General features: G+C 37.9%; 1 protein-coding gene across 1 annotated transcript in view; it reads left to right on the forward strand.

Annotated features, from left to right (window-relative positions):
- The window catches only part of CDC5L (cell division cycle 5 like), a 50852-nt gene that overhangs the window by 6778 nt on the left and 16952 nt on the right, over positions 1-27122 (forward strand). Inside the window, exons 4-13 of the mRNA XM_004379516.1 lie at positions 363-490; positions 1933-2032; positions 10634-10852; positions 12235-12379; positions 13259-13447; positions 18900-19048; positions 20705-20867; positions 23463-23627; positions 24899-24979; positions 25274-25516. Coding sequence (XP_004379573.1) covers positions 363-490; positions 1933-2032; positions 10634-10852; positions 12235-12379; positions 13259-13447; positions 18900-19048; positions 20705-20867; positions 23463-23627; positions 24899-24979; positions 25274-25516 — 1582 coding nt within the window. The remainder of the gene's footprint in view (positions 1-362; positions 491-1932; positions 2033-10633; positions 10853-12234; positions 12380-13258; positions 13448-18899; positions 19049-20704; positions 20868-23462; positions 23628-24898; positions 24980-25273; positions 25517-27122) is intronic.

The following is a 27122-nucleotide window of genomic DNA, read 5'->3' on the forward strand; positions in this document are numbered from 1 at the left end:
TTTTTAATAGGATTATTTGTCTTTTTGTTGTAGAGGTGTTGGATTTTCTTGTAGATTATGGAGATTAGACCTTTGTCTGACTTGTACTGTCCCAAGATTTTTTCCCAGTCTGTAGGTTCTCTTTTTACTCTTTTGGTGAAGTCTTTTGAAAAGCATAGGTGTTTGATTTTCAGAAGATCCCAGTGAAACTAGGGAGAATTTTAATGCCCTCTCTCTCAGATGAAGCAATAGTAGAAATGCTTTCTTTTATTAATATCTGTCCTTTGGGTTTTTGAAGAAAAGAGTGACAGAGCTAGGAAATGTGATATTTATTAGGCTACATAGTGTCATAGTGTGACTGACTCATCTGGACTCTTTTCTAGAGATAAAGCTGCCCAAAGAGACAATGAAGAGGAAACAACAGATGATCCACGAAAACTTAAACCTGGAGAAATAGATCCAAATCCAGAAACGAAACCAGCACGGCCCGACCCAATTGATATGGATGAAGGTAAGTGTGTGCTTGGAGGAATTTGTTTCTTTGGTAAACTCCTCAGGTGTCTTTAGCTTTCTTATTTCATTTCTAAACTCCTTGGACTTTTGGAATCCTAATTCTATCAGCAGTTGTGATTCTAAGACTGTCCAAATATGTCCATCTTCTTTTTTATTGTAGAGTAGTTGGTCGTTTTGGACAGTGCTCCTTTATCTTCTGTTTTCTCAATTCATTTAATACATTAAATAGTGCTATACTATTGGGCAGATTTCCTGCATGCTAGATGTGTGCTCTTGAGAATGATATTCTCATTCCTGTTTCACAGATAGAGATAGCAAGTCTCAGGATATTGGATCCCAGTCTTCTTACTAACTACCTCTTTGACTTTAGGCAGGTTATTTAATCTGTGTGAGAAGGCAACACCACAAGACTGATGGAAACTTATGATGATTCCATGAGGCACTGAATCAAGAATCAGAAGAACTGGATTTTAGACTTATGTCTGCCACTTATTAGCTATTTAACCTTAGGCAAGTCCTGTAATCTCTCTGAGCTTTGATTCCCTTACCTGCCAGATGGAGGATAACATCTGCCTTACCTAACAGGGTTGTTGTGACACATGCAATGAGGAGTTCTCGAGTTTTTAAAATATAAGAGTTTAAAGGTAGTGGACTATGGCTAGGTTGGCTGCATGGTTGTCACATGAGGAACTTCTAAAAATGCAGGTACCAGCGCTCCCCTGGAAATACTGGATTAGTAAGCCTGGAGGGCTGTCCTGGAATCTGATTTTTTCAAGTTTTCATGTGATCCCTTTGTTCAGCCTTGTGTGGGAATTGGCCAAAGGTAACAGAAGTGATGTTTATAATTCTACTGTAGAGAGCGTGGAAAATGCATTGGAGAAGAGACATAGTTTTGAGAAAAAAAGATGTATTTTAATGAAGATTAGCAGTTCTCTCATAATTAAATAGTACTTTTTACAATATTTCATAATTTGTGCCGTGCCATTTAGTCGATGATAATGAAAGATGTAATTATTATAGCCACTTGCTATATACTTTATTTCAATTTATTTACGTATTTGAATTTAAAAACATTTAATTTTACTTGTTTGTTCTCAAGAGCCCTATAAAGTAGGAATTGTTATTCTCGTTTTATAGATGATGAAACAGGCTCAGGGAGGGTAAATGAGTTACGTGAGATCACATGGCTAGCAAGTGGTGGGCCTGGTTTTTAACTTAGATTTCTCTGACTTTAAAACTGAGGCTATTTCCATTATGCTGCCACATAATAGTATATTTACATTCCTTTTCGTAAGCTCTAGGATATCGGTGTGATTGTTACCACCTTTAGAAATAATTTAACAGTATAGGAAAAATGTTACAATTATCTTATTTACTCATTGTCTCTTACCTTGCTTCTGTTGGAGAAGAACTTGTTTTTTTTCCCCTGTATTTTTGCAGATGAACTTGAGATGCTTTCCGAAGCTAGAGCCCGCCTGGCTAATACTCAGGGAAAGAAGGCCAAGAGGAAAGCAAGAGAGAAACAATTAGAAGAAGCAAGGTATGGTTGTCTCTGTCCATAGTTTAACAATTAGTCTATGCATCCTTAGTCCCAGTAAAACCGCATGATGTATCAGCCCTTTTGGGGGAGTAATAATTAGAATCATCCAGTTCCGCTTTTGCTAATATTCCTTAATGTTATTACTTTGGAAAAGTACTTGGTATTTTTTCCTGTAAATATTTTGGAAGAGTTATAGAAAAAAAATACATATTTCTTCTATATCTTGTAAGACATTGCAGAATTAATACAAGGTGTGTTGGGTTCGTTATGTAGACATAGGCGAGGTTCATTTGTTGTAGCTCTCTGGGGAGTCAGGTGACTAGAGGACACATGAGGCTATGTGAGTTTTGCATGTCTGCCAGTTAGTTAATTTTCTTGATTAGTGTTGGGCAGGCAGTGGCTGTGAAATGGAAAACTTGACTGAACATAGAGGGAGTTAATGAGCCCTGAACTAAATTTTAGGCTTACAGAAATTCATCAGTTTTCATTTCAAAAGTCAGTGAAAATTGGTATTGCCCTTTATCCAAGGTTTTCCCTACGTTCCTTTTCTTTTTTCCTTTCGATTAGATCCACGACTGACATCATTCCTAATGGTGCAGAAACCAAGATGAAATGGATAAAGGGAAAGCCTGAACTGTATAGCAGTGTATTAGCTTTTGGTGTTCAGGCACTGGAATAACCTCCCTGGCCTACACAGCTGCCTTTTGTGGTTCCCAGGCTGGGAAGTGCTTCCTGACCTGATGACAGGCATTGCATTGATGGTTTTTCAGTAATGCCTTTAAAGTGGTACATCCCGGCACAGAACATTCTTTCATGCCTGTGGATGCTTGTTGGCATAACCAGCCATTTGCCAGCTTGGAGTAGGTGCTTATGATGGGAGTATGGCTGGTCTGGGACAGTAAATAGAAACCAAATTCTGCTCAGTCTCAGCCACCTGATCACCTGATGGCACAGTGATTAAAGCGCTCGGCTGCTAACCACAAGGTTGGTGGTTCAAACCCACCAGCCACTCTGCAGGAGAAAGATGTGGGAGTTCACTTCCATAAAGATTTGCAGCCTTGGAAACCCTGTGAGGCAGTTCTGTTCTGTCCTATAGGGTTGCTATGCATTGGAATTGACTTGACAGCAGTGGGTAGCCCTGGTGGCGCAACAGCTAAACACTGGGCTGCAGACTGAAAAGTTGGCATTTTGAACCCACCCAGTGGCTCACAGTAGAAAGACCTGGCTGTCTGCTCCCATAAAGATTACAGCCTGGAAAACCCTATGGGGGTGGTTCTTCACTGTCACATGGGGTTTCTGTGAGTCTAAATGGACTTGATGGCATATAACAACAATAATGTGAGTAAGGTTGAAACATTTACTTTTTCATTTTTGCCCATGGTAGTTTGGGGACCAAGTTTTTTTTTTTTTTTATTGTACTTAAGGTGAAGGCTTACAGAACAAATAGTTTCTCATGAAACAGTAGTACACATATTGTTTTATGACATTGGTTAACAACCCCACAACATGTCAACCCTCTAACTTCTCAACCTTTTTTTTTTTGGTGAAAATACACATAGCCAAAGATACACCATTTCAAAAAATTTCTACATGCACAGTTCTGTGACATTGACTGCGCTCTTCCAGTTGTGCTGTTATTCTCACTTAAGATGAAGGCTTACAGCACAAAATAGTTTCTCATTTAACAGTTACTACAAATGTTGCCCTATGGCAATAGTTAACAATCTCATAGCACATCACCAATATCCTTACTCAACCTTGGGTTCCCTATCACCAGCTTCCTTGTCCCCTTCTGCCTTCTGGCCCTTGTCACTGGACTCCTGTACCTCGTTAGTCTCATTTGGTTTTATGGGGCTGTCCACTCCCAGGCTGAACAGTGAACCTCGGAGGTAACTTCACCACTGGGCTAAAAGGGTGTCTGGGGGTCATACTCTCGGGGTTTCTCCAGTTGGGGACCAGATTTTCGGAGTCTTAATCGTGTGGACTAGACCTAGAGATATGGCAAGTACATATATGAAAAATCTCCAAGCGTACCTGGCATTGATTGCTTTAAATAAATTTTGGCAGATTTTAATATACTCTACAGTTTCTTGTAGCTTGAAGACTTAATATATACATCTTTGTAAGATGTGCTGTACATGCATTTTATAGTATAGTAAATTGGCTTGTATACATAGTATAGATAATGGGCTACTTACTTTCAGTGTTAAATTACAGATGTGCTTTATAACTTTTAAAGCATTTTTATCGATTATAAAACTTATACACGTTTCATTCCAGTATTACTGTATTTTCTTTTTGGGGCATGGTTGATAATTATACTATATAGTTACAGCATGCTCTTTGTATTCAATTAGCATTATGTCATAAAGATTTTCTAGTATAATTTGAAGTCTATTTCCTTTAAAAAATAAAATTACTGTAACATTTTGAAATATACCCTTCTAATTAAACCTTTCTCTTAATATGTGTATACATTTATGTGCATGTACACACACAAACACACATACTAATGTTTATACAAAATTGGATCATACTGTATATACTGTTTTGATGAGAAGTCAGCTGTCACTCTTACTTGGGTTCCTTGGTAAGTGATGAATTGTTTTTCTCTTGCTGTTTTTGAGATTTTCTCCTTGTCTTTGGTTTCCAGCGTTTTTATTTTGTGTCTGTTTGTGAATCTATTTATATTTAGCTTACTTGGAGTTCATTGAGCTTCCTGGAGGTGTAGATTAATATTTATCAGTAAATTTTGGGAAGTTTTCAGTCATTATTTCTTCAAATATTTTTTCTGCTCTTTTGGTACGCCCATTATGTGTATGTTGGTACACTTACTGCTGTCCCACATATCTCTGAGACTCTGTTCATAATTCTTTATTCTTTTTTCTCTCTGTTCTTTGGGATGTATAGTCTCTATCAGTCTATCGTCAAGCTCTCTAATTCTTTCTTCTACCAGTTCAAGTCTGCTGTGACCCCCTCTAGTGAAGTTTTCATTTCAGTTACTATACTTTTCAACTCTAAAATTTCCATTTTTTTTTTTTACAATTTCTGTTTATTGATATTCTCTATTGATGGAATGTTATCGTACCTTAGTTTACTTCTTTAATCATAGTTTTCTTTCGTTGTTTGAACATATTTACAATGGCTACTTTGACGTCTTTGTTAAATCTGACATCTGATTGCTCTCCCAGTCAGTGTCTGTTGCTTGCTTTTTTTTTCTAGTGTATGGGTCATTCTTTCTTGTTTGTTTGTATATCTATTTTTTGTTGTCAACTGGACATTTTATACATTGTAGAAACTGTGAAACTGACTCTCCCTACCCTACCCCCAGCTTATTATTACTTGCTTGTTTACTTGTTTAGTGATTGGCTGGATTATTTTAGTGACCTCTGTTCTCATTACCCCTATTCCCCATGCCCCTCACAGTGTGAAGCCTCTGATGGTGCTCTTCAGGGGACACAGCCTTGGGTATGCCCACTGTCACCCTGGATTTTGTCAGGACTCACTTTGTCTCCTTCCCTTTCTACACCTGCTGTTAAGCTTTCCTAATAGCCTGTGATTGCTGTATTGCTTTCAACAATGCCCTGGGACGTAAATGGCACCACAAACTGGTCCAGTCAAATTTGAGCTCCTTTGAAGAGAGAGTTCTGTAGGTCACTGTGTGAGGTTTGCTCTGATCCCAGGAGGAGTTCTCCCAGCTGTTTCTGTTCTCTCTGGCAAACTAGCCTATAACCTGTACAGTTTAGTCTGTATCACCATTGAATCTGTCAGCTTCCTGCCAGTTGCTTTCACCACAAGCTTCACTGTGTTTGAGAGTGCCCTTAGACTTGAACTTCTCCACACTCGGCTACAAGTGAAGTCAGTTCCTTTGGTGAGAAATTTGGAACTTTCTGTTGTACTTCCTGCTTCTTTTCACCTCCCCAACCGCTAAACTCTGGTGCTGGAGGCAGGGACAATGGCGAGTGTCTCTTCTGAATGACATTCCTGCTTTAGGAGCTCAGTGCATGGTGGGGGGGGTGAGTAGCCCCAAGTCTCCTTGGTTTTCCTCTCCTGGTGTGGAACCCTTGCCCCTCAAGCTGGAACATGAGCTATTGGGACCCCAGTATTCTCAGTGACACCCTGCCAAGGTTGATGCTGTGTCCTGGGAATGAGGGCAGGCGGAAGAAGGGAGCTCCACCTTTTGGGCACACTTGATAAACTTGGCCTGTGCAACAGGTAGCTTAGGGCAAGATGAGAAATGCTGATGTCTTGCTCCTCCCAGGAAGATAGCTTTCAAGCGGGAGCTAGGAAGAGAGGGAGCCTTGGGTTTTTGCTTCACCAGCCTTGGGTGCTCACTGAACTAGGGAAGGGAGGGAAGGAACAAGTCTTCATTCAAATACTGTAAACATGCTTTTCTTAACGAGTTTTAGTAGATTTTCTTGAATAAATGCTTCTTCATTTGCTGTATGCCCTTTGGACCCTTTCCAGAGACTTTAAATGGTTGTGTTTTTAAATTATTTGCCTGTTTCACTGGGGAGCAGGTCTGCGGAGCTCCTCATGCTATCATGCTGGAAGTTGCCACTCTATACTGTTTTGTAGCTTGATTTCCCCCCACCTTTAATATTGTGAATAACTTTCCTCGTCACTAAATCATTAAAATTGTAGCATCATGGGAAAGTACAAAGGAAAAAGTAAAAATTAAATGAATTCTACCGTCTAGTGATTATCACTTCATATTTTGGTGGACATCCTTTATATCACCCTGCCATATGTTTATTGATGGATATATTTGCATAATTTTTACATGTTGATCCATAATTTTTATTTTTTACACAGCATTATCTCTTAGGCATCTTTTCATGTCAGTTAGATTTATAATCTTTTAAAATTTATTTAACTAATTTCTTGTTGGAGATTTAGATTGTGTCCAGTTACTCACTGTTATGAACAGTGCACAGTGAACAGTCTTGCGCTAAGTCGTTGCTCATGCTCTTATTTATTTCCTTAAGTTAATGGTTGAGGAGTGACATTGCTGGGTTAAAAGATGTGAAAAACTTCCTAAGGCTTTGAATGTGTATTTCCAGATTCTCATTGGAGAAAACTATCAGTTTATTCTCTCATCACCAGTGCATGAGACAGTCCACTTTTTGCACCCTTGCTATTAAACAAAATAAAAACTGAACCTTATTAATTAGATATGTAGAGGTGATACTTGTTGATTTAATTTGTGATTCTTTAGTTGTTAGTGGAGTAAAGCTTTTGTCATTTTAGCCATTTGCATTTTTTTCTGTTGTGAACTGTTTGTTTCCTGATGTTCTTTTTTCCCTTGGGGTGTGTTTCGAAAAACAGTGATTACATAGAGTCTATATCTAACCATACCTAATATTAATTACTGAAGATAATTCGAAAACAATACACTGACAGGGAACTGCCAGAAATTCAGAAGAGGAGGGGGAATGAGGGATATCATTGCTGATGTCAGATGGATCTTGTCTGAAAGCAGAGAATACCAGAAAGAAGTTTACCTGTGTTTTATTGACTACGCAAAGGCATTTGACTGTGTGGATCATAACAAATTACGGATAACATTGCGAATAATGGGAATTCCAGAACACCTAATTGTGCTCACATGGAACACGTACAAAGACCAAGAGGCAGTCGTTCAAACAGAGGAAGGGGCTACTACATGGTTTAAAAGCAGGAACGGTGTGTGTCAGGGTTGTATCCTTTCAGCATACTTATTCATATGTATGCTGAGCAAATAATCTGAGAAGCTGGATTGGAGAAAGACTCATTAACAGTCTGCGATATGCAGATGACACAACCTTGCAGGCTGAAAGTGAAGAGGACTTGAAGCACTTACTGATGAAGATCAAAGACCACAGCCTTCAGTATGGATTATATCTCAACATAAAGAAAACAAAAATCCTCACAACTGGACCAATAAGCAACATCATGATCGATGAGAAAAGATTGAAGTCAAGGATTTCATTTTACTTGGGTCCACAATCAACGTACATGGAAGCAGCAGTCAAGAAATTAAACGATGGACAAATCTGCAAAAGACCTCTTTAAAGTGCTAAAAAGCAAAGATGTCATCTTTTTTTTTTTAATTTTTTTTTTTATTGTACTTTAGGTTAAGGTTCACAGAACAAATATGCACAGTCGATATGCATATTGTTTTATGACATTGGTTAACAACCCCACGACATGTCAACACTCTCCCTTCTCAACCTTGGAGGACCTTTTTTCTTTTTTGGTGAATACGTACATAGCCAAAGATACACCATTTCAAAAATTTCTACATGTACAGTTCAGTGACATCGATTACGTTCTTCCAGTTGTGCTGCTATTCTCACTATCCTTTTCCAAACTATTTCATCACCATTATCTTCAATTCACTGCCCCCTAGGCTTCCCATCAAACCTTTTGAGTTGCTGTTGTCAGTTTGATCTCACATAGATAGTTTTTTTTTTTTTGTACTTTAGATGAAGGTTTACAGAACAGAATAGTTTCTCATTAAACAGTACACATATTGCCTTACGACAATGGTTAACAACCCCACGACATGTCAACACTGTCCTTTCTCAACCTTGGGTTCCCTATAAGCAGCTTTCCTGTCCCTTCCTGCCTTCTAGTCCTTGTTCCTGGACTGCTGTGCCTCATTAGTCCTGTTATGTTTTATGGGGCTGTCCAATCTCCGGCTGAACGGTGAACCTCAGGAGTGACTTCACCACTGAGCTAAAAGGGTGTCCGGGAGCCATACTCAGGGTTTCTCCAGTCTCTTGTCAGGCCAGTAAATCTGGTCTTTTTTTGTGAGTTAGAATTTTGTTCTACATTTTTCTCCAGCTCTTTCCAGGACCTTCTGTTGTGATCCTCGTCAACGCAGTCAGTGGTGGTGGCCAGGCACCATCTAGTTGTACTGGACTCAGTCTGGTGGAGGCCGTGGTAGTTGTGGTCCACTAGTCCTTTGGACTAATCTTTTTCTTGTATCCTGTTTTCTTCATTCTGCCTTGCTGCCGAAGGGGTGAGACCATTGGAATGTCTTAGATAGCCGCTCACAGGCTTTTAAGACCCCAGATGCTACTCACTAAGGTAGAATGTAGAACATTTTCTTTATACACTGTTACGCTGCTTGAACTAGATGTTCCCCGAGAGCATGGTCCCCACAGCCCTCCACCCAGCAATTCAGTCTTTCCAGGAGTTTGGATGTGTCTGTGGAGCTTCCGTGACCTTTCCTTGTGCAAGTTGTGCTGGCTTCCCCAGTATTGCGTACTGTCTTACCCTTCACCAAAGTTAACACTTATCTATTGTCTGTTTAGTATTTGCCCCCCTCCACCTCTCCCAAAAATGTCATCTTGAAGACTAAGATGCACCATGGTATTTTTAATGGTCTCATATGCATGCGAAAGCTGGGCAGTGAATAAGGAAGACCAAAGAAGAATTTATGCCTTTGAATTATGGTGTTGGCGAAGAATATTGAATACACCATTGTAATGGATTGAATTGTGTTCCCCAAAAATGTCTTGTCAGCTTGGCTAGGTCATGATTCCCAGTATTGTATGATTGTCTACCATTTTGTCATCTGATATGGTTTCCCTATGTGTTGTAAATCCTGTCACTATGATGTAATGAGATGGATTAGTGGCAGTTACATTGATGGGATCTGCAAGATTAGATACTGTCTTAAGCCAGTCTGTTTTGAGATATAAAAAAGAGAAGCGAGCAGAGACACATGGGGACCTCATATCACCAAGAAAGCAATGCTGGGAGCAGAGTGCGTCCTTTGGACCTGAGGTTCCTGCGCTGAGATGCTCCCAGACTAAGAGAAGACCGATGACAGGGACCTTCCTCCAGAGCCGACAGAGAGAGAAAGCCTTCCGCTTGAGCCGATGCCCTGAATTTGGACTTCTAGCTTACTGGACTGAGAGAATAAACTTCTCTTTATTAAAGCCATCCACTTGTGGTATTTCTGTTGTAGCAGCACTGGGTAACCAAGACAACCATGGACTGCCAGAAGAAAGAACAAATCTGTCTTGGAAGAAGTACAGCCAGAATGCTCCTTAGAAGCCAGGATGGCGAGACTTCACGTACTTTGGACATGTTATCAGGAGGGACCAGTTCCTGGAGAAGGACATCATGCTTGGTAAAGTAGAGGGTCAGTGAAAAAGAGGAAGACCCTCAGTGAGATGAATTGACGCAGTGGCTGTGATGATGGGCTCAAATATGCAACAATTGTGAAGATGGTGAATGACTGGGCAGTGTTTTGTTCTGTTGTACATAGGGTCGCTATGAGTCAGAACTGACTTGACAGCACCTAGCAACAACGGTATTTACTAAGTACATTCCCATATAGAGATAAGATACGTATTTATTTATAGTTCTTTCTGATTTTTGTTTTTGCTTTATTATATGTGTGATGCGTGTGTGTGTGTGTGTGTGTGTGTGTGTGTGTGCGCGCGCAACTTTAAAACTGGAATTTATTGTGGTGAATGGTATGAGTTGAGGATTTAAATAAATGTTTCCTCCCCAGATAACAAGATAATTTTCTAAACTTTATTGGGTAATCTCTCCTTTGCCTACAGTATATGTTTTTCATGGTGATCTTGCTTTCTCCTTCAGGCGTCTTGCTGCTCTCCAAAAGAGAAGAGAGCTTCGAGCAGCTGGCATAGAAATTCAGAAAAAAAGAAAAAAGAAGAGAGGAGTTGATTATAATGCAGAAATCCCATTTGAAAAAAAGCCTGCTCTTGGTTTCTATGACACTTCGGAGGAAAACTACCAGGCTCTTGATGCAGATTTCAGGAAATTAAGACAACAGGATCTTGATGGGGAATTAAGATCGTAAGTTGCCTTTGTGGTTTTGAAAATGATGAAGTATAGTGGGAATTTTATGGAGGGGCTGGTGTTACTGTTGTTGGAGCCATATTTTTATTATTTAGCAAAATATGGCTTAATATGCTTTTATTTATTTAATGGGCTTCACCTTTCTGAGAAAACCAGGGATCCTGGCTGTCATGTTTTTAGAACAGATTGCTGTTTGGTCTCTTGAATTGTCGGCTCTTGACTTGGACTGTTCACCAAATCACAATGTTAATATTTATGTGCATTTGTGAATAGGTTAGTTGTTTTACTACTAGACTGAGGGGATCTGCCAAAGTAGTCTGGTTCTTTGTCTTTTCTAATGACAATGTTTACCTTGTTTTAATTAAAAGGAATTAAAAGAAAAAAAAACTTAGCTATGTATTCACAAATCTTTTCACTTGATGGGGATAGGCAGGTATAGCTATAAAATATTTGTCTTAGAGCACAGGGGATTTTATCTGCTTCTAGAAATTTTAAGTTTCTTTAAATATTATATCTGAATATTGTGGGGAGAATGTTTTATAATGATTGCCAAGGATATTTTAGTTTCCTGCTGCCTGATTGACCTTCCATTCCCATTAACATGTATTCTGTTTTTAAATAACACATACCATCCACTGTAAAACAGAATTTTCTTGGATTTACTTCATTGTATTTATTTCTCAGGTTGAGACCTTGCTTTAGGTAGGCTCTACAAATAAAGAGATTAAGGAGAAAAACTAATCATTTTGAAAGGAGTACCGTATTTTTACACAAATAATGCACATGTTATTCATTTTTTTGACAACAGCAATGCCATAACTGTTCTACTGAATTTCGTCATATCTGCGGGTGCATCATATGTTTGGGTGCATTATTTATGTGAGTACGCTATTTGCTAAAAATATGCTACAACAGTTCTGGCATAGCAGTTGGCAAAAACTGTATGACGCGTGCATTATTTGCATACAAATACGGTAGACTAGATGGACAGTGGTTTCAGTCTTCTACAGTCTTTTCCTATATGCACATACATATTTTTGTTGAATATAATCATTGTGTAAGATTAGTTTTGCTTTCTGTTCCTTTGACTTTATATGTGATATTTTGCTTATCACAATGTTTATAGTTAAATAGTTATAATATTTAGTATTTATATTATCTAGTGTGCCATTAATAATAATTGCTGTTCTAACTTTGCATTCTTGAATATAGTGGGTAGTGGTGTAGTGAACAACTTGATGTATATAGCTTTCGTCTTTTCTTTTTACTTATTACAAATGGGATTATTTGGTCAAAGAGTATGAGTATTTATATGGCCTTTGATATTATTACCTATATGTAACTTTTAAAAATTTCTTCTTTATCTTGATTCATGACAGTGAAAAAGAAGGAAGAGATAGAAAAAAAGACAAGCAGCATTTGAAAAGGAAAAAAGAATCTGATTTACCGTCAGCTATTCTTCAAACTAGTGGTGTTTCTGAATTTACTAAAAAGAGAAGCAAACTAGTACTTCCTGCCCCTCAGGTAATCTGATAAAAGCAGGTTTTTCATTTTGTGAACTTGTATGTTTATATCGTTTTTTCAGCAAATGTTTGAGGACCTATATGCCACACTTATGCTGGTGTTGAGTGCCCTTAAGAAATTTACAGTCTAATGGGGGAGTCACACATCAAAATAAGTCATTGGTCAGAAACATGGAAACTTTGAGTAACCTCTGGTTTTGTTCTGAGTAGTACAGCTCTGTAGAAGTGGACAAGTTTAATGGATAAAACAGATGGATTTAGGAGACCAGAAGAGTTCCCCAAATGAGTGCACTGACTACATCAATACAAGATTCTTGGGCATAAACATAAAATAATTTTGTCATATGCTGCCATACATAGAGTCATGTTTCTTACATTGTGATTTTTGCCTGTAATTTTTAATTTTTTTTTCCTTCTTAGTACTTAGGATATTTATCTTGATAAAATTACTAAGAAAACACCTATCGTTTCCATAGGGGTCTTTTGGCTCAGTGGACTGTCTGATATTTTAATTGATTGTCAGTCTTTTTTTTTTTTTCCCTTCATATTGATAGTTTTGGGTGAGCGCTATTATTTTGTGTTCTTAGTAGATTAATAGGTTGATTGATTTTTTAAAAGACTTTCAGTACAGAAATAACAGACCTTTACAGCTTGATTAGAATCATATAAGGATCCCCCCGCCCCCAATTATATAGGAAAGGCTTTTTAAAACTTTATTATGGAAATTTTAAAACCTACAGAAAAGTCAGGAGAGTAATAAGATGGACTCCTACATATCACACAGCTTCAGCAGTTCAACTTTGTGGAATATGGAAGTTTTAAAAGCTGTATTGGTTCTCTGATTAAAATGTTACTTTCTGTGATAATTGTGTCCTTTTAGATTTCAGATGCAGAACTTCAGGAAGTTGTAAAGGTAGGCCAAGCAAGTGAAATTGCACGTCAGACTGCTGAGGAATCTGGCATAACCAATTCTGCTTCTAGTACTCTTCTGTCTGAGTACAATGTTACCAACAACAGCATCGCTCTTAGAACACCACGCACGCCAGCTTCCCAGGACAGAATCCTGCAGGTAAGCTGTCACCAGGTAGAATGAGCCTTTCACTTTGTTTTATTGCCTTAAAAGTATTATGGAGGAGAACACTAAGTAGTTTGGTTGTGTTTCTTTTAGGGTAGACATTTTGAAACTGAGTCCTGAACACGTGCTTTCTTGGTTCTTTCACTTTATCTACGACTCAGCCTTTCCATTCTATTTTCTCTGACAGATGAGAATATCCTCCCTCTTTTTTCAGTACTGCTGTTTTGCAAATATAAACTATTAGCACTTGAAAATTTTAAGTAAAATTAAAAGCTGGGCTTTTTTTTTTTGGAAAAAATTTACTTTATATGACACTGTAAATAAGCGTTCAGTGGAAATCCTTTTGTGATTTTTAAAACAGCTTTATGAGATATAATTCATGTAACATAACAATTCACTCATTAAAATTGTGCAATTCAGTGGTTTTCAGTATATTCATAGGGTCGTACAGTCAGTCACCACAATCAATTTTAGGATATTTTTGTCACCCCAAAAAAGAAACCCATACCCATTAGCAGTCACTTCTCATTTTTCTACAACTTGCCCTGCCCTGGGTGCCCACTAATCTTTCTGATTTGCCTATTCTCGTCATTTTATATAAACAAAATCATACATTTTCTGGTCTTTTTTGACTGGCTTCTTTCATTTAGCATAGTGAAGATTCATCCACTTTGTGGCATGTATCAGTACTGTGTTTATTGTTATAGCTGAGCAATATTCCATTGTCTGTATATACCACAGTTGGTTTATCCATTCATTAGTTGATGGACGTTTGGTTGTTTCCACCTTTTGGCTATTGCGAATAATGCTGCAGTGAACATTGATGTGCAAGTATGTGTTTGAATCCCTGCTTTCAATTCTAGGAGTGGAATTGCTGGGTCAAATTATATGTTTAACTTTTTGAGGAACCACCAAATTGTTTTCTGTAGCTTCTGCACTGTTTTACATTCTCACCAGCAAGGCTCAAGGCTTCTAGTTTCTCCACATCCTTTTCTGTTTTTTTACTGGTAGCCATCCTAGTGGGTGTGAAATAGTATTTCATTATGGTTTTGATTTGCATTTAATGACTAATGATGTTGAGCATGTTTTTGTGTGTTTATTGGCCATTTGTGTGTCTTTTCTGGAGAAATAGCTATTGAGAGTCTCTGCCCAGTTTTTAATTAGATTATTTATCTTTTTATTACTGAGTTATTTAAGTACCTGAATGCAGCTACCTTATTATATCATTTCCAGATAATTTTCTTCCATTCTATGGATTGTCTTTTCACTTTCTTGATGGTATCATTTGCCACATAAAAGTTTATAATTTTGATAAAGTCCAATTTTTCTATTTTTCTTTTTGTTGCTTGTGCATTTGGTGTCATATCTAGGAACACTTTTTTTTTTTTTTTTTAATTGTACTTTAGGTGAAGGTTTACAGAATAAATATTTTCTCATTAAACAGTCAGTGCACATATTGTCTTATGACATTGGTTAACAACTCCATGACATGTCAACACGCTCCCTTCTCAGCCTTGGAGGACCTTTTTCTTTTTTTGGTGAAAATATACATAGCCAAAGATACACCATTTCAAAAATTTCTACATGTACAATTCAGTTACATCGATTATGTTCTTCCATTTTGTGCTGCTATTCTCACTTTAGATGAAGGTTTACAGAAGAAAATAGTTTCTCATTGAACAGTTAGTGCACATATTGCCTTATGACAATGTTTAAGAACCCCACTGCGTGTCAACGCTGTCCTTACTCAACCTTGGGTTCCCTGTCACCAGCTTTCCTGTCTCCTTCTGCCTTCTAGTCCTTGTCCCTGGACTGCTGTGCCTCATTAGTCCTGTTCTGTTTTGTGGGGCTGTCCAGTCCCCGGCTGAACAGTGAACCTCATTAGTCCCGTTTTGTTTTGTGGGGCTGTCCAATCCCCAGCTGAACGGTGACCCTCGGGAGTGACTTCACCACTGAGCTAAAAGGGTGTCAGGGGACCATACGCTTGGGGTTTTTCCAGTCTCTGTCAGGCCAGTAAATCTGGTCTTTTTTTGTGTGTTAGAATTTTGTTCTGCATCCTTCTCCAGCTCTGTCCAGAACCCTCTCTTGTGATCCTGGTCAGAGCAGTCAGTGGTGGTAGCCAGGCACCATCTAGCTGTACTGGACACAGTCTGGTGGAGGACTTGGTAGCTGTGGTTCATTAGTCCTTTGGACTAATCTTTTTCTTGTATCTTGTTAGGAATGCTTTTCTTAGCTCAAGGTCCTGAAGGTTTACTTCTGTGTTTTCTTCTAGGAGTTTTATCATTTTAGCTACCACATCTGTAGGGTCGCTGTGATTACATCTAAGTCTGTGATCTATTTTAAGTTGATTTTTGTACATTTTTGAAAATCAGTTGAACATAAACATAAGGGCTTATTTTTGAGCTCATTTTTATTTAATTGATCTGTTTGTATGTCTGTCTTTATGCCAGTACCACACTGTCTTGATTACTTTAGCTTTGTAGTACGCTTTTGTGTTTTTTTTTTTTTTTATAGTGCTTTAGGTGAAAGTTTACAGCTCAAGTTAGTTTCTCATGCAAAAATTTATACACACATTGTTATGTGATCCTAGTTACTATCCCTATAATGACCTTTTGTGTTTTTAATATAGTCTTTGAAAACTGATTGTTAAGGGGTATTTAGTTAATGAAAAAGTGTTAATTGAGAGAATGGTGGTTACTTTGAAAAAAATACGAAACAGATTTAGAGGCTGGGCTGCTTTCAGGAAGTTTGGGGCTTATAACATTGGGTTCTTTCCTAAAAGGTGTGGGGAAGTTACTTGTTAAGGAAATGTATTTATCAGAATTAAGTTAGTTGTAGCAGAAAACTCCTAACAGTGATCTAAGTAGGATAGAGGTTTATTTCTGTTTCATGTTTAAAATGTTGAGAGCTAAGTCAAGCCAGAGCTGATAATGGCACCCCCTGGTGTCAGGGACCTACGAGCATCTATTTTGTTCTCTCCCAAGCATGGCTTCCATTCTCAGTATTGTCTTGTGGGACAGTGGCTACAGTGTCAGCCCTCATGTCTGCGTTCTAGCCAGCAGAAAAGAGGAAGAAGGGCACATTCTCTCTCTTATAAAGAACACGTCTGTCACACACACCACTTCTGCCTCCATCTCACTGGTCAGAACTTAGACAGTTATACCTCGTCGCTGGGACATGTAGTTTTTGTTCTCGGCAGCCAGATGTCCACCTAAAAATTGAGGCCTCCATTCCTGTGGAAGAAGAGAATCGATTTTTAGGTGACCATTAGCCATCTCTATCATAGTAAGATACTAGAAAATAACCACAGCTGGTTGAAGCCCTTTGGTATCTCTAAGCTAAACTGACAGAAGTTGATAGTTTAGTTAACTGTGATATCTCTTAAGTTATTTTTATGTAAAAATTTGAGAAATTAGTCTTGTGAGCTTTTATTGGTTGGATGTCTCTGTTCTGTGTGTGACACAGGTGATACCTCTGGCTGCTGTTCATGTAGCGCAGGGATATGAGGCATTTTGCTGTTGTCTCTTGGCCTCCTCTGATCTGGGTAGAAAATCCTAGGGTGCATTAGTCAAGTTCAGTTAGGGGAGCAGAACCACTATGAATATTATAGAGTAGGGAATTTATTATAGGAATTACTGTACACAATTATGGGAAGACATAAGGAAGTAAAGGTCTGAAAGGGGGAATTGAAGGATCATAGAAATGCCATTAACCAGCCCTAGTGTGAACGAGTGAACCAGAGCTTGCAGGAAAATCTGAAGCTATGGACCAAGGGGGCTGGTATAGAAGTGTCTGGTCGGTCGTTGGCTCTTTGTGGCTACTGTTTTTTGTGAGTTCACAGCTAGAAATCTGGTGTTGGGCCCAGACATGGAGCAGGGAAGTGGTGCGAGGACACACTGAAACCTGCCAGCACCTGCATGTGTTTCTCATCATCTCTGACAAGTGACAACCTTCGGAGCATAATGGTTGCTGCTTTATCTCTGCCTCTCAAATCTTTTGCAGTTTATTTTTTGATACACTCTAACCCAGAACCTTATAGGGAAGGGAATTCTGGGAATTATCCCAGTGTAACCAAGTTGACAATAAAACAGTCCACCACCTAAGAGACGGCTCTTGGATGCCTCAGCTTTCTCCTGAGCCATCATGTGCTGGGCCAAACCCCCAAACTCCTTGGTCAGACCACTTTTGGTGGTCTTTCAGTGTAATGTATTTTATAGCTTTGGCTGTTTGTAATATTGGCAAATAGGGTCTGGCATATCATGTCCACTTTTCCAGGGGTATAAGCTTTACTATTTGATCCTTATTTCTCTTCTTTCTTATGTAGAAGTTCTAAGCCCATGTATTTAAGTTCTTTCCAGGAAATGCTTTGTATTTGGTATGGCAAAAAGAACACACAAACCTTTGACAGTGTGAAATTCAAGATTCTTTCTTATGAATAAAGACATACAGAATAATGAAATGAGCCTTGCTCTGGTTTTCTTCATTCTACCCCAAAACTTAGTGCCTTAAAATAATCTGTTTTATTATAGTCAACGGTTTCTGTGGGTCAAGAATTTGAACAGGGCACAAAAAGAATGATTGTCTCTGTTCCATGGTGTCTGGGGCCTCAGCTAGGAAATTTCTGATAACCTTGGAAGTCAAGCTGCATCACTTCTGCGTTCTTTTGGTTACAAACAAGTCACAAGCCCACCCAGATTCAAAGGGGGGGGACAAGACGCCATCTCTCGATGGAAGGAGTATCAAGGTTAGATTGTAAAAAGAGCTTGTGGGATGAGAGATACTATTGCGACCATCATTGGAGAATACAGTCTGCCACAGCCTTGAGTGGAGGATTGAGAGACCTAAAGGTGCAGTGATAGTAATGACTCCAGGAGGGTTATAGTGGAGGGACTAAAGAGAGCATAGTCAGTCCTGCTTGAAGAGTCAGGCAAGACTTTAGAAAAAGAACTGCCCTCTAGAGTTATTTTCTTGTGAAGTGGATGGGCCAGCTAAGAATATCCTAACATCCCAGTGGTAGAAACTGAGGTTCAGAGAGGTTAATGAAGATTGGATAAAGATTTAATTAGTGATGAAGCGAGACTGAAACCAAGGTTTTCTGGCATTTAGTCCAAGCTCACGTTGGGAAATTTGAATTCTTAGATCTTGATGGTTATAGAGAGGTTTGGTACAGGTAATAGAAGAAGCTTTTGGTAATGGTAATTTCGTACGTAAGGCCACAAAAGCATACCTTAACATATAAGTGATGTGCTTGGAATGTTAGGTTGAGAGAAAGAGTGGAAGTATTGAATTTTTCTATTGCCCAATAATCATTTTTTTTCTTGGTTTTCATTGAGAAAATGTGTAAGAATTCTACTTGCTTGAAGATGTGTATAGTAGGATGAGGAGAGAGAATTCTGCTGTCGTTTCTAAACTGTTAAACATGCTTCTTTACCTTCTTGTTAATCAGGAAGCCCAGAACCTCATGGCCCTCACCAACGTGGACACCCCATTAAAAGGTGGACTTAATACCCCTTTGCATGAGAGTGACTTCTCAGGTGTGACTCCACAGCGGCAGGTTATACAGACACCAAACACGGTTCTTTCTACCCCATTCAGGTATTGTACTTAAATGAAAAGATTTTATATCTTAGAAAAACTTGAATCCAAAGATTGGAACATCCATGTTTGCTTTAGTAATGTTGACAGAGAATGGAAATATGTGTTCTATTTATCTCTTTGATTTCTTCTCACTTATAGTAATAAATAACATAATAATATCCAGGCAGTGGTTAAATACTGCATGATGATGATAATGGAGCTTCTTTATTCAAAGTTTCTGATGTTATCTTGTTTATGAATACTTTTTGGCTTAAAAGATCAGATCAACCCATTGTTAATGATCATTTTGTGAATTTTATAAAAATTGTAACCTTTTAGTACATGTATTCCCATTAGTTTTCACCAACATTTTCTGAAAGATTTCACATATTCAGTACGGTTGAAAGAATGGTAAAATGAACATCTATGTGCTTACCACCTAGATTCTACGATCGTTACGTTTTGCTTTATTTGCTTTATTGCATATCAAATCCATCTTATTTTTTAATGCATTTTAAAACAAGTGCAGATGTTAGTCTGTTTCACCCCTGAACACTTCAACATGCATAGTATTAACTGAGTTCAGTATTTGTTTATAGTTTTTTTGTTTTGTTTTAAGCTGCTGCTTTTGAGAAGAATCAGATATGTAAGTGTTACAAAACAGGTTATATTAAAATGGAATTTGAACTTTTAAGAGTTAGAACTATTTGGAGTTTGCTTTTAGTTTTAAATGTTTGGATAAGTCCTCTACTGATTGTTTAGTGGAGGATGTTTGCATCCTAGAAAACCTGGTCATTTAGTATAGGAAGCATTTCAGACTGTTGCAACTCAGCGTGGCAGCAGAATCAAGCAGCTTTGGCAACCAAATCTTTATATAACATTTAGCATTTTTTGCAGGGCTTGTAAAAGAGCCTAATCCCTCTTTTCCTGTGTATGTCTTGTTTCTCAACTAGATTGTAAGCTCCTTGAGGGCAGGGACCATGTCTTGTACGATAACCTCACCTATCGGGAACAGCTGTCTGGCAGCGCCACCTGTCTGGAGCACAGCCAAGAAACAGGAAGTAAGCAACAACCCAAAACAAAACAGAACAAAAAGGCTTTGAACAGTTAAAATACAGGTTGCAAAGTCTATAACTTTATTCCTAGGAGAGTCTCTTGGCTCTCACTCAGAACTTATTCATGTGTAGACCTGATTCTAAAAGCTCGGTTTTGGTTTCCAAACAAAATATAAAGGGACCAGTGATTTAAAGAGTGCACACCTATGATAATGACATGATAGCCAGCAGCTTGACAGTCAGGAAGGAGGCAAACAAGATGAAGACAGTGAACTCAGAAAAAGAAGTCTGGGGTCACTGAGTGTCATTTCAGACCTCCTTACTAATAGTGTATGTTCTTAGCTACCCTAACACTTCAAGAAGAGGTTGAAATGATGTTTGGTGGGCTAGTTTAGGAAAGCAACAAAATGTAAAATGTAATGACTTTATTTGAAGTCATTAAAATAATATTATGTTTAAAGGTAAACGCTAAGCTAGCTGGACTAAATCTTTATTTTAACCTAGAGATCAGAATTGCTGGAATCTTTGTTTTTCCTGTGAAATAATTCATATGAGAAGCATTTGAAAGCACAATGTAAATGCAGGTGGCACTTTCATTAATTGGGATTTCTGTTTCTAGGACTCCTTCTCATGGATCTGAAGGGCTGACTCCCAGAAGTGGGACAACTCCCAAGCCAGTTATTAACTCCACCCCGGGTAGAACTCCTCTTCGAGACAAGTTAAACATTAATCCTGAGGATGGAATGGCAGACTACAGTGATCCCTCTTATGTGAAGCAGATGGTAAATGTCAATTCTTTTTTCAGCTATTGTAGTTTGCAGCTACAGAATTTCTATTTGATTTCTTTTTTTTTATTGTGAAAACACACACACCAAAACATCTGCCAACATCTATTTCTTTTTATAATTTATGTCTCTGTTGATATTCCCTACTTGTTTATACAGCTTTCTCCTGATTTCCTTTAGTTCTTTTTCCATGGTTTCCTTTGGCTCTTTGAGCATACTTAAGACAGTTAACTGAAAGTCATTGTCTAATAAGTTCAGTGTCTGAGCTTCCTAAGGGATAGTTTCTGTCAGTTTCTCTTTTCATGTGAAGGGGCCATACCTTTTAGTTTCTTTGTAAACTTTGTAATTTTTTCTTGAGACCTGGTCATTTTGAATGTTGTAATGTGGTAACTCTGAAAATCAGATTTTCCTCCGTCCTCAGGGATTGCAGCTATTGTTTGTTGAGGGCTGCCTTTATTCATTTGTTTAGTGACTTTTTCAAACTATTTTTTTGTGAAGACTGTGTTTCTTGTTGTATGTGAAATGTTTCATTATCTCCATGGTCAGCCAGTGACCTGACAGATTTCCTTAAATGGAAGAACGGCCAGCCTATGTTTTGATCCCTTGCTAAACCACCAGGCAGATCAAAACGTACCCTTGATTTTCATAGGACATGGTCCTTGTTACCCGCCCTGGCACCAGCAAGTTGCAGCAGGAATGTTTTCTGTCATCCCTGTGGCTGCCTGCCGTGAGGATGGGGGAGAGGAGCAGTGGTAGTAGCTGCTCCTAAATTCCCCCAAATTTACCAGCTTCTTTCTTCATCGAGCACTCCCTTGTGAGTGTTCAGGTAGACTACAGAGCTCTGAAATAGTTGATTCTAACGGTTCTTGCCAGCTCAGCAGTTGTGGTGGAAGAACTGATTCCTAGAGCTTGTTAATCTGCCATCTTCCTTGATGTCCCTGTTTACTTTTAATACTCTTTAAAAAATTTTTTTTATATCTCCTGGATGCCAAATTTAAATTTTTCCCTTTCTCACTGCATGTCACATGTACCTTAAGAATCTCTACCCCTGTGGACACCAGAAAAGGAAAGTGATTTGTGAGACTTAATGAAAGGGGTAATTTTTCGGGCTCATAAGCCTACTTTTTCTTATTTTTAATATGTTTGCCAGTATTAATGGTGCTCATACAATAATGCTCCTTGTAGCTCTCTTACGATTTTAATTTCGATCAGTTACTGATACTTTCTTGAATGATACATTTATTTTCATTTTTTTCTATTTCTGTGAATTGAATGTTAAGTTTTGAATGCCTTATAAGTTAGATTTTGACCCTCGAAATCCTGTTTGCTCCATATACGAGAAGGGCATTCTAGATCTCAAAGCCAAGTTAATTTGATGTTTATTGCTGATCTCGATGAAATTTTCTTTTGTGTATTTTGCAAGATGATTTAGAAAGCCAGTTGTAAAAGTTACAGTTCTTGCTTCTGCCCGAGTTATTGCTTTTATTACTTCATTATCAGGCCTTATTATCTGATGCCATAGAAAATCATTGTGAATTTTTTTTTGTAATGAGTTCCAGTGATGTTGGGCAGCCTTCCGTTCACAAGTTTAATTCTTCTGACTTCATGTGTAGGTTTGGTTAGTTAAAAAATTTTTTTAAATGCCCAAATTAATATCAACGAATGCCAACTCTGAATGGCTACTTAAGAATTAAACAAGTTAAAACTTTAATGCAAAGCATGGGTCTGGACACTTGAGGGAATCTAAAGTTGAGTACAGATGTGCTTTGTCTTAAAGAAGCTTATGCTCTGGGAAGATTGGCAGTATTAAACCAAGTCCAGATATACTTGTGATACAAAATAACCTTTTGAGTAAAACTAGCCCACTTAGGGTAGTCAAAGAAAGAAAGAGTTGCATTTGTTTGGTGGATATCAGGAGAGCTTTCACTGAGGAGGTATGCTCAGGAGGAAGGTGGGGCTGTTTCAGATGGAGGCCACAACATGAGTGAACATGGAGCATGTTTTGGGCATAACAAGTCATCTGGAGCTCACGCCAGCATACTGTATTGGAGCAGTGGGAAATGAGGGTGGAAAGCTGAGCTGAGGATGTACTGGGGAAACCTTTGGGTACCAGCCAATTTCCTTTGGGAAGTATAGACTATTTTCTTTGGCCTACATGTATTTTAGTATTTCCATTAAAACACACACACAAATTTAGATATTTTTCAGATAAGGTTTTATTGGTCCAAGGACAGGTTGATTTTTGAACTTGTTCTTTTCATTTGCTAGTAAATTTCAGTGTCTGAAATGCATTCCTTCAAATGAAAATACAGATGCTAAAGGGCATTTTTCTGCCCCTGCAGTGGCAATTCCCAAACCTTCTATTAGAACATCCTAGAATATCTTCACTGATTAGAAGTCAAAGTTTTTGATTGGTCTTAATGTAGGGAAGAAAGGGAGATTGAAATTAAGCAAAAAACTGGTCTCAGCGCTGAAGTTAGGAATCATTTTCCTATAATTACTGTTAGGCTAATAGCTTTTTAGAAAGTTTTACAGCATATTGGTTGAATGCTTAATGTGTACGAATTCAGAAGGACCAATTCTTTTCTACAGGAAAGAGAATCCCGTGAACATCTCCGTTTAGGGTTGTTGGGCCTTCCTGCCCCTAAGAATGACTTTGAAATTGTTCTACCAGAAAATGCTGAGAAGGAGCTGGAAGACCGTGAAATAGATGATACTTATATTGAAGATGCTGCTGATGTGGATGCACGAAAGCAGGTGGGTAATTGTGCCAGAAAGGAAGAGTAAGCAGGCTCAAAGAATGAAGAACAGCCATTAAATGTCTGAAGATCTCTACTTATGAGTTTTTGCAATATTAAGAAAAAAATTAAATTACTTATGTAATTATTATTATAGTCTCACAATTAATAGTATACTTACACTATCTTGATGGGCATTCTTAAAATGTATCTGTATGGCAATTTAAGTGCCCTCTGTCAAATTCATTATACGCCTCTAAAGTACACATAAGTAGTCTTTTAGACACTGCTTTTCACTCTAGCTGAGAAAAAATGTTATTAGTCAATCTTAAGAACAGATACATCTTGTGTTGGTTGAGTAAATAGTTTTAGGTCAGTATAATAAGCTAATCAGAAATGTGGATTTGGAAACTTATAGAGTGTGTCAGAATAATATTAGTAACATCTTGTACTAATATATCTTATAGTTAATTACTTTCCCATTGTATTTAACAGCACTCTGGTTATATAAATAGGATAGGTATTAGCTCCGTTTTAGAAATGAGGAAATGGGCGCAGATGAATTAAGTTAACTTTCCCACTTCTCATGACGAGTGAATGGTGAATCCTGAACTAGAACTGAGGTCATTTGACCCTTTTCAGTAAGTCATGTTGCAGTACATTTCAGGATCATTTTAAGAAGCTTTAATTGCAAGGGATTGGAATGAGAATAGATCAATGGAAAATCATATCTCAGAGGGAAATCATGTGAATGTATTTTTTGGTGGGGAACATAGGGTAATACTTCTTGTGTTTAGTTCTCTCAGCTACTTTGAGTTACATCTACTCTCTTAGAAATGGAATGAAATTTTAATGTGTTAACCCACATTCATGATTTTAGAATCTGGAAACAGCAATTTATTGGCTGACTTTTTGCATTCAAAGTCAGTAGCTTGGGGGGTGAAAGGGAAGGGTTGTGTTGCAGGAGGAGTAATTAAAAATTGCCTCTAAGTTTAAGATTTTCATTTAGACAAGAAAAGAATGATTATCTGATGGATGCAGCCCCCAACCATGTAAATTTGGAGAATGCTGCAGTAGGCATTGGGAATTCTTAGTTTCTCTTGTAATGAGAGAATGAATAGACTGGTAAATTTTTGTTGCCCCAACATTACCTTTCCACAAAGTTACATAGATTTCTATAGCTTTAGCACTTGAATGTACATGTTCTTATAGACCAAAGTGTTTTCAGCTTTATTGAGGTGTGTCATATACTCTATAGCTGCAATCATGGACATAAAAATGATTTTTTAGGCCATACGAGATGCAGAGCGTGTAAAGGAAATGAAACGAATGCACAAAGCTGTCCAGAAAGATCTGCCAAGACCATCAGAAGTAAGTATTAGGAAGTTTTAAGTTTTTTATATAATTGATGCTTTGTATATCATTCATAAAGATTATAAAACAAAATTTCATCCACTGCTTGGAATATAATGAAGTTTTGAAAATTTAGTCAGCATTCCCAAATCCAATCTTTAAAATGATTCACTGGTACAAATAGAAACTCAGAAGAAGAAAAAAAAATAGCTTTTGAAGATGTAAAACATTTGCTGTTTAATTCATGATAAAACAAGTAATAACATGTTGCAGTGAGATGTTTAGTAATTGTGCTTGTTTTAAAAATTTTAGGTAAATGAAACTATTCTAAGACCTTTAAATGTAGAACCACCTCTAACAGATTTGCAGAAAAGTGAAGAACTAATCAAAAAAGAAATGATCACAATGCTTCATTATGATCTTCTACATCACCCTTATGAGCCATCTGGAAATAAAAAGGGAAAAACTGTAGGATTTGCTACCAATAACTCAGAGCATGTTGCCTATCTGGAACATAACCCTTATGAAAAGTTCTCCAAAGAAGAGCTGAAAAAGGTATGATTGAGCAAGAATTTTTCTCTTTTGAGATTTAAGTATATCTTAAATGCTCTAAATCATGGAAAAACATTATCTTATTTTCCACATTGATATTCATATATAGCTGAATCGTATGGTTAAGAGATAAGTGTACATATTAAGTGTAATAAGAAGGACATGCTTTAAGCCCCCTCCCCTCCTGTGGTCAGTGATAGACCTCTCTCAGATAAAGGTGTTTTTGTTTCAGGATTGTATGCCTGGCTGACAATTGCCACACTAGCCATTTTCTGTGTTCTTCAACTCTGCTGTGTCTGAATATAATTGAATGCCTTTAATACTTAAATCTCACTTACTTAGGCTAATATGAAAAGGCAAGACTATGTTAAAAATGTTTTTAGATTAAACATTTCACTTATTCAAAGAAAGGAAATACTTTTTTCTGAATTTATTGCCTTCACATGATTTCCACCTACCCTTTTGGATAAGGAAATGGAGATGGAAATAAACTTTTTTTTTTGCATAAAGTCTACATCCTGCCTGTTCTTCCATACACGTTTTATTTCAATGGCTGTGATGGCGAATAGAAATCTCTACAATGGTATCAGAAAATACAGTTGGTTTCATAGCTGGAAGCAGAGTGGTCATCAGCTGCCATTCCGTTCATCTGTTTGGAGTCTTTTTTACAGGGATAGTGTGCTCTGTCTATCTGAGGTTCATCCTGTTGCTGTCAAGTCAATTCCGACTCATAGTGACCCTATAGTACAGTGTAGAACTGCCCCATAGGGTTTCCAAGGAACGGCTGGCTGGTGGATTTGAATTGCTGACCTTTTGGTTAGCAGCCTGAGCTCTTAACCACTGCGCCACCAGGACCCCATCTGACGCTGATAGTTAATCAAAAGGCATAATGACTTGCTGGGGTGGGAGCCAGGACACACTCTTCCAGCCCTAGTACCCTTACTCTTTTTCCACTGCTCCTGCCTTTTGTCTTTCCCTTTTTTCTAGTAGCCATGAGAGAGCTGTCACAACTTGGGACATCTTTCATTTACTTTTGATTTGAATTGAGCTGCTGCAAACTTGGGAGAAAACAACAGTCTCTCTTCTGTCTTCCTTCCTGCCCTCCCTCTCTTTTCCTTACTTTCTATTTTTCTTATTGCATAAATAATATATTTATTATAGAATTTTTAGAAAATAGAGGAGGGAGAATTTAGGTTTATATTTTAACAACTTGCCTCCTGATTTCTGAATAACTTCGAGTTACTCCATTTGAGTAAGTGGGATAGGGAAACTGACATCTGTTGAGTGCCAGCTCTGTGCCAAGCACATGCAGGTGAGGTTGAGACCTAGGCTGTGAACTCGGTACTTACATAGTTGCCTCTTTTTAGAGTGAAAATATGAGGGGAAGAAGGAATTTTAGGAAATAAGGTATGTATGGAAACCTGAAATAAAGATAACATCACTGCTTACAGAGATCCTGTAGGGGGTAAATTACAGTAAAATTTTTGAAAATAATTGCAAGTAGTGGTTTGGAATTATTTGAAACCATTACAAAGTAGTGTAAATATTCTCCCATATTTGTGTATTTATATTTCTCTTTGTTCCAAAAATAATTTTTTTTTTTTTTTTT

This window comes from Trichechus manatus, unplaced genomic scaffold (genome assembly GCF_000243295.1).
Source record: "Trichechus manatus latirostris isolate Lorelei unplaced genomic scaffold, TriManLat1.0 scaffold00065, whole genome shotgun sequence".
Classification (NCBI taxonomy): Eukaryota; Metazoa; Chordata; class Mammalia; order Sirenia; family Trichechidae; genus Trichechus; species Trichechus manatus.